Source organism: Lathyrus oleraceus, chromosome 1, assembly GCF_024323335.1.
Source record: "Lathyrus oleraceus cultivar Zhongwan6 chromosome 1, CAAS_Psat_ZW6_1.0, whole genome shotgun sequence".
Classification (NCBI taxonomy): Eukaryota; Viridiplantae; Streptophyta; class Magnoliopsida; order Fabales; family Fabaceae; genus Lathyrus; species Lathyrus oleraceus.
Genome location: NC_066579.1, coordinates 80,851,221 through 80,859,989, shown reverse-complemented (window position 1 = coordinate 80,859,989; position 8,769 = coordinate 80,851,221). Strand labels below are relative to the sequence as shown.

The 8,769-nt window shown below is 33.6% G+C and overlaps 1 protein-coding gene across 3 annotated transcripts; it reads left to right on the top strand.

The window, feature by feature from the left end:
- The first annotated feature begins 6,655 nt into the window (after positions 1-6,655).
- On the top strand, positions 6,656-8,373 carry LOC127117255 (pheromone-processing carboxypeptidase KEX1). Of its 3 annotated transcripts, XM_051047432.1 has the most exons (3): positions 6,656-6,821; positions 7,032-7,567; positions 7,961-8,373. In XM_051047432.1, exons 2-3 carry the CDS (start codon positions 7,049-7,051, stop codon positions 8,129-8,131), a joined length of 690 nt encoding a protein of 229 aa, XP_050903389.1. In that variant the 5' UTR covers positions 6,656-6,821; positions 7,032-7,048; the 3' UTR covers positions 8,132-8,373. The 3 variants fall into 3 exon arrangements, with proteins under 3 accessions (XP_050903389.1, XP_050903387.1, XP_050903388.1); XM_051047430.1 differs by having other exon boundaries at positions 7,032-8,373; XM_051047431.1 differs by having other exon boundaries at positions 6,775-6,891; positions 7,032-8,373.
- Positions 8,374-8,769: the final 396 nt, after the last annotated feature.

The following is an 8,769-nucleotide window of genomic DNA, read 5'->3' as shown; positions in this document are numbered from 1 at the left end:
TAGGAGGTCTTTGACTCTGTACAAGGACAAAAATAAACAATCACAAACATTGCCTCTTAAGGAGGACTTCAGACAGTTGCCTGGCCAAGTAACAGGCCAGGTCTTCCAGACTACATGAAGATAGAAAGGTATACCTCAATGCAAATTGCTTATCAAGCAAAGCAAAGCAAAGTTCACAAGGAACTAAAAGCAACTAAAGTACCTGAAATCAGTCATGCACAGTTAGTATACAAGTCAAAGTTAAATCAGAATGAAACAAAGGTTAACAGTCAGCACAAGCAAGTGAATGTGCAAAGCACAAGGTTCAAGGCATGTGAGTCAAGCAACCTACAAAACAAGCATGTTAGTCATGATAAACAAGCACACTCAATCAATTTGTATTGGTCTCGTTGAAGCATTTGTGGCTTAACCTGAAAACATGAGCTCAAAGGTGAGTAACAGGACCACTAGGGCAAGCCTAGGGTCAAAAGGGAATGAGAAAGTCAAAACAGCAAATGACAAGTGTCCAAAATCATGTTCAAACAATCAAGAAACAAAACCAATTGGGTTCACATTCATATCAATCATCATCATCATTTCATGAACAAAAGAAGTCAAAGCATGGCATTTAGAAGCTCATAGAAGTCAACAGAAAGACTTGCATCAAAAGCAATCTTAAACATTTCCAAAAATCACCAAATAAATCATGATCAATCACAACCCACAGCATGGTAAGCATGTCAAATTTCATCTCATTTGGACAAGTGGAAGGCAGTCAATGAAAATCAGAAAGGCAAAACAATTTTGAACATGCTCAAAGAAGTCAACCAAACATGCATCAACTTAGAAAAATCATAAATCAGATATGGTGTATGATAAATGAATGGGACTAAAACCATGGCAAAGATGAGGATGTCTAGTTATCTCATGTAAAATTTCATGTCCATCTAATAAAGTATGAGAATTTCACAAATGAAATGGGAACATGTGTCACAAAACGTCAACATATGACTAAACAGGGGAGAAAATCTCAAACAATTAGGAAATGCCACAAATAAATCCAAGAAAATTCACATGTGAACTAGACATACAAGAGTAGGTTCATGCAAAAAATCAGATCAATTGGAGGTCAAGAAGCATGGTAATGAAAATCATGAAGTTGGACATCAATGGTGTGACACAAATTGTCACACCCTAATTCAAAAAATCATAACACACAAACCAGCAATGATAAATTCACAAACTCTACACCAAAATCACCATGAGTGTGTCTAGTTTAAGCACAAAAAATTTGGGAGCCATTGGACAAAGTATCACCATTTCACAAATGTTTTGGCAAAGTGTACAAAATGTGCATATATGTCACAAACCCTAATACCAATTAAAATCCATTGATCACAAAATTCTGGAAAAATTATGATAAAAAAGTAGAGATCGTGATGAACACAACACAAAAAATCTCATTAAATTTGGATTAAAAATGAACAAGTTATGGATTTTACAAGATTGGTGATCAAATGAAATAAAAAATTGCAAAACAACATGGATTAATGGGTCATGGGGTCCGGGAATGGCAAACTTGTAATTTCCCGGACCTTTTAATGAAACGCGGCGCTTAAGGTTATAAGCGTGGCAAGCTGCTATTGGCTGTATGGCCCAGAAACGTGGAAAAAACATGCAGGGCACGGTTGGGAAGATCAAACACGATCTTGGTATGGAAAAATTAGGGTTTTGGCCATGTTCTTCATTATTTTTCCAGATTTTTCCAGCAAGAACGAAGTGTAACCAAAATCCACAAACAAGGTATCATCGTGTTCATCTAACTGAGTACATCAACATGACAACATCCATTTTCATTAATTTATGCTAACAAGAGAGAACCAAGCAAAGACACATTCATATGCCAAACTTTAAAACCTCATAACTTCACAAATACTCAACCAAATCAAGTGACTCAAAGCTCAAAATACTCATGGCAAGGAGATCTATTTAATGTATATCATGGTTTTGGAAAATGAGAGATTCGATACCTGGCCAAATTTGGAGAACAGTCGTGATTCTGTTGCTTTTTCGTGTTTGGCTTGAAACAGTTACTCTAAAACCCTCCTAATGATGAATGGTGAAGATGCTTTAGCCTGCAACAGCTTGGAATGGCCTCAAACAACTTCTGCCATGGATGATGTCTCTTTAAAACAGCAGTGGAAAAGGAGCTTCCAGTTGGAAAAATATGGTTGCAACAGGTCCACAATGTTGTGTGGATGTTGTATTAAACAAGGCAAGGTTTTGTTCTTTGGGAGTTTTTTGACAGATTTTGAGAAATGCACAAAATGAGTTTTTGAGAATATGAATTTCTGTGTGCAAAATGATGGCTGCTCCTGCTAATAGGGTCCTCAATTGACAGAAAAAATGATGAATAATACTGCTCTGTTGTGGTACAAAGGATGGTTCATGAAAATATGGAGTAGAGTGGGTGAAAGTGTACTTTTGGCCAAATTTCAAGCAACTAGGTGATGGCTATGTGTACTGCACAAGAATGGGTCTCCAACAAGTTTTAAATGCATTTTCAGAACATGTTTGATTGGTAGAATTGGTTAGAAATGATTATTTTGAAAAGTCAAAATTCCACTCACTTGAAATTAATTAAGGCAAGTTCAAAAATGCCATTTTGATTGGTGAAGTTTTGGCACATGAAAGTTACATTTTTGGAAAGAGGGGATCAAATGTGACTTGTAGGAAAAAACCCCACCCAAATTGGCCAAATGGTTTGAGAGATATGGCCTTTTGAAGTTCAAGAATTTTTGAAAATGATTTGATCATAACTTGCCAACCATACATGGGAATTGAGTGTTCTTGGACTTTTTGGAAATGGGAGAACAAGATATTCAACTTTCATGTTGGGCAAAAATTCATTTGAAGCTTGTATCATGATGTAAGTTTGAGGATCAAGACTTTCCATTTTTGGCAGGTTTCAATTACAGGTCCAGTTTCCATTTTTGGAAATTTCTGATCTGGCTTCAAATTCTTCCATGATGGTGTCTGACATGATATATGAGGCCTATTGGGACATGAATAAGCTCTCTCAAACCAAATCCAACCATCAAATCACTGATTAAATGGACAGTTGACCAACAGTTGACTTTTAGGGTTCTTGACTGATTGTGCATTGACTGATGACTTCTGAGCCTCCAATCTTTGACCAAAACACTTCAAATGGACCTTCAAGTCATGTGAACATGTTGGACCAACCCTAAGGCCTTGGCTCAATGAGAATTGCACTTGCTTGCTTGATTGACTGATCTCCTGACCAGTTTGACCTAATTTCTTGATTGGCTTGCACTTGAAGCAAATGGGACAATGCAATGCTATGCAGTGGACCATGTTATGTTATGACCTAATATGAGAATGTATGTACAATGATAGGTGCAAATTTGAGGTGCTACAATATTGTGTCAGCTTTTGGACTTTAATGTATGTTATACATGTTGTTGGTTGTAGTACTTGTGTGTGTGCATGAAGGATTGGTTGATTGTATTGGTTACGCAATAAAATGACTAAAAATTATGAGTGAGGTAAACTTAGGAGATTATTAGGTAAATGACTTAGAAAGATAACTTAAGTTATGAAATGATTTAGATAGTGATGCTTGGATGTAATCGTAGTGTGGGTGTACAACGAACAAGTAGTCACAAAACGATACGTTAACATGCTTTGTATGGAACATGTTTGAAATATGTATGAGAATGGATCATGTTATGATGCCATGATAATTAATATGATATAATGAGGATTGTTTGATATTTTTGGTGAGGAACATTTGTTCCAAAAGTCCTATTTTGGTGAGGAGTGTTGCTCCGAAAGTCCTATTGGTTATTGAGAATTAATCACGTATTCGGAACTAGTGTGATTGTGCACATACCACTTCAAGGGCTTAGGTAAAGCGGTAAGTGGGGATGTGGCACTAGTGATTCGTGCCTCAACTAGGTTTGAGCCTTAACCATGGCGAACATGGGGGAAAGGTCGACACCTAAGTGGGTTAGAGGCCCATACGGTGAAAGATACCCTAGGTGGGTTGGAGGCCCATACGAGTGACAGTCGCTTGAACTAGGGATTAAACCTCATAGAGGACCCGATATCCACCGTGAAAATCGAATCATACGAGCATGCACGAACCGGGCCTGGCTTAGACGTAAGTCCGTTCGAGGATTGATGTTTCGTGAATCCGAATAGCGATTTGTTCAGTGGATGCACTCAAGTTACATGTTTCCATACATTGCGAATATCCCTTAGATACTTGAGTCTTAGTTATCTTGTGTGCATGATACATAAGAATGAGAAATGAAGACTTGAGTTAGGATTTGACTAGAAAACCCTGTAGAGCCGAGTGGACTCATAGGATAGAAGAACTCATTGAGATTATTATCTCACCCCCATCAATGTTGTTGTTTTTCAGGTGTTTTTGCAGGTTTGGTCAAGAGGAGTCGCTTGATGATGTTTCAACGTTGTTGTGATGTTGTGATCTTCCGCTGTGGATTCTGTACAATCGTAGATATTGTACATAGATCTTAGTTTTTATTTTTGGCACTTTCCATATCTTGAACCATATGTGGTATCTATTTTGTATAAGTGGTCAAGGATGTAAATGATGCTAATAGGCACTTATGATTGTGTCAGTACCAAATAATAACACTTGTATGATATTATTCTAGATATATATTATACGGGTTGTTTTATTAAACATGATAAAAAATAATATTTATGAAATGAATTTGAACATGACCAAACAAAAAAATTAAAATTTATACGAAAAAAATATGGGCAAAAAATTGATTTGAATAGATGTAAAACAAAAAGATGAAACCTTCCAAGAGCTTTTGGATTAGATAAAGATAGAAAAATCAATGGTTTTTTAATCGGTGTTGAATAGTTCACCCATTCATCTTATTTTTTGTCTGGTTATGCGTCACATTTTAAAAGATACGTGTGAGGGAGAAAGTGAGAGGAATTTATCTATTTAAAGAAAAATAGTGAAACAAATTGATTGGTTAAGAGTAATAAAATAATATTATTGGAGAAAATCAAACATCACATATATCTTGATTGAATTTATAACTGAAACAAAATCAATTAAATTTAATTTATATCCATGTGACTGAATTTATAATTTGAAATTTCATTACATTCACCGTTTCATAAAACTCTTCTTTCTCTAAACATTAATATTTATAATAATTAACAGAGTATAACTAAAAACTTGTAACTAATATTTATACCAAAAATAAATTATAACTAATATATAATATAATAATGATAATATTAAAAACTAAAAACAAAAAATTAAATATGTTAGTAATTACTACTAAAACACAATATTCAACAAAATAAATAGAATAAGAATTAAAATTATCGGTTATTTTATATAAAATTCGAATACTTCATTCTTTTTCAAAAGTATTAGTAAAATGATTATTATCGGTTATTATTTATTATTTGTATTAATATTATTGTTAATAGTGGTTATTTTATATAAAATTTGAATACTTCATTCTTTTTCAAAAGTATTAGTAAAATGATTATTATCGGTTATTATTTATTATTTGTATTAATATTATTGTTAATAGTGGTGATAAATAATGGTGTTTGCATTGGTGGTTTAATAGAAGATGTACACATAAATTAATAGGATAATGTGGATTGTTTTTGAAGGAGACTGTGTTAAGTGTCACAATATAATTTGAAGCATTGGATTTAATATATATAAATAAATAGATGTTTTCTTTTGTCATTCAACATTAGCAAGAGGTGGCGACAAGAACAACAAAAACAACACCATTACGTGAGATAGATAGCAAGAACAGAAAAATGATTTGTTCAAGGTTGGTGTTATAAGAACAACAACCTATAATCAAAATATATTATTTGTAGTAGTGATATCGTACATGATTGTGTGTTGGCCGATATTTTATGGAATGATCGAAATGGATGTCTTGTTTGGGGTTGAGAGATAAGAAAACTGATTGGAGTTGCACTGAGCATAAATGACCGGTGGTTTTTATCCTCTTTTTGGCGATCTCATTGGATAATTTAATATTATTATGCTGAATAGAGAACTCATCATTTAGTAGGAAAGATGGCTAAGTCAAATTCTAGTGTGTTTTTCTACTAATCACCAGTAATATTATCTTGTCAAGATAGAGGATTTTTGCGAATTAATCAACTCATGCAAATTGTGCCAACATATGTCAACAAAACCAAAATCTTGTTATACAAGAGAATTTTATTTTTGTCTAAGGTGGAGCATAATCTAATAAAAGGAAAATAACTTTGAACCCAATTCCGATCCAAAATTCGGTAATTTATCTCAATAATTTCAATCTAGAAAGAGATAGTGGGCATTCAAAACGTGAAGTGGTATGGAAGATAGGATCAACAAGAAAAGGAATTATAGGGATTCTTGTGTGTATATATTACAGTATTCCATAAATAGAAAAATGTTGAAAAAATATTCTTTGAAACTTTTCTATATTTTTGTCTAAGGTGGAGCATAATCTAAGCAAAGCAAAATAACTTTGAACCCAATTCCGATCAAAGATTCTGTTATTTATCTGAATAACATCAATCAAGAAAGAGATAGTGGGCATTCAAAATCTGAAGTGGTGTGGAAGATATGATCAACAAGAATTAGATGCCGTCTAATAATTTGAGTTAGAATAAGGCTTATTTCTCTTTCATTTTATTTGCAAGGATTCTATTTTCTGTGTATTTATACCATTCTTTCATATGGACATTAACCACCTAAGAGTGCAAAGCAAACAAGAGCAGAGTTAGAAGCTACTTCGAATTAGGTATCTTCTACTTCACGTCTCCATTTTTGTTATTACGTAAACTATTCTTATGAAAAGTATATATGTAGAGGTGAGATCTAGAATGTTTCTTCCTTGCAAGTGGTGTTTTATTACTTCTTGTGCTATCTTGTTACAATTCCTTTTACAATTGCATGTAACTCATGATCATTTATGCGGTATTAATTCTTATGTAACGAATTTGTGTTACAGGTAAAATATAATTTGACATGGGAAATAATCCCAACGGTCCTGGTCTCTTCAACGACTACACAGATTATCCATGTCGAGTACAACTAGGTAGATATACATTCATCGATGTGACATATACAGAGATCAAACGTAATTGCAGTGATAGTGATGATGAAGTTCCCAGTGATAATGATGAAGTTCCCGGTGATAGTGAGGATGAAGTTCCCAGTGATAGTGACGATGAAGTTCCCAGTGATAGTGACGATGAAGTTCCCAGTGATGATGATGAAGTTCCCAGTGATGATGATGATGAAGTTCCCAGTGATAGTGATGATGAAGTTACCAAAGTGACCACGATGTTATACACCGTAGATAGGTCGTCAACCTGTGAACTCAAATTTGAGAGACGTCATAAAGAGGCATCATTATCTCTCCATGATGCAGACAATTGTTCCAATTTCACTGGTGTTGATTTGGAAATTATAATAAGAAAAACTGATAAGGGGTATCTTGAGATACCTGTTCCCGAAATCGCCGCTATTGCAAATAGCAGAGAGGTATGCATTTTAAATTGGGGTGTTAATTCTAACAGAACCATCAATGCATGGGGAGAAGTAAAAGAATATACAAACATTCTCTATGGTAAAGGAAGGAGGGGAAGTCTTGTTGTTATAGAGTCTAAGAAAAAGAGTATAAGTGATCCAAATCCCTATATGGTCACTGTATTACACTATTTAGCTGTTGATGACGGAAATGTTTTCAATCCAAAATTGGATATTGGCTTTTCTGTGGTTGTAAAGATTCAAACATCAGATGACTTGGGATTGAAATATACTGTAGAGGGTCCAGAGAGACACCCTAGTTCATCATTATTTTACATGTTTGAACGAGTAAAAAGACTTAATGGGGCATGGAAGTCTAATTTGTGTCCTCATTGTGCAAATCTTCAGATGCGGCGTAAATCCTGGCAGACCTCTGAAAGTGAAGACAGCGATTATGTTCCACGACGACATGGTAATGGTAAGCAAAAGTCAGAAAGTATGGTTGCCAATGATTCTAACGTTAAGGGAAATTTTAATGGTAGTTTGTTTGGGAAGTATTTCCATTTTCATAAAAGGTGAAATATGTAATGGAATCCTTTAGTATGAAAAGAAAGAAAATAATATTAATAGTAAAATAAAGTGGTTAGGGCAAGGTTAGCCACGGATTAAGATGGGTACCATACCTAACTCATGTGTAGTCAATAATAATAATAAGCCATATTTGTAACTAAGTGAGTTGTTAATTAGAGAGCATTGGTATGTAAATTTGTCTGTTAACCATCTTAATGTATGGGACACCTGGCTCAATAATGTCTGATCCACATGAATCAAGCACTTTCAGTATATACTCTATATCCAAAAATCTGCCAAGATAATAGTATGATCTCCATATTGAAGATGAAAGATAATCGAGTCTGGGAAACTTACCTTGAAACTAGAATATATATATATATATATATATATATATATATATATATATATATATATATATATATATATATATATATAATATATATATATATATATATATATATATATATATATATATATATATTATATATATATATATATATATATATATATATATATATATATATATATATATATATATATATATATATATCCTTGATTCAATCCTCTTTGAATATTAATATCTTAAGTCATATATCCATTAACCAAAAGGCGAGAGTCCCTGAAAAACATGCAAGCACGCATCT

Excerpts from the sequence above, each read along its gene's own strand:
- LOC127117255 (XM_051047430.1), top strand. The coding sequence starts at position 7,049 with ATGGGAAATAATCCCAACGGTCCTGGTCTCTTCAACGACTACACAGAT.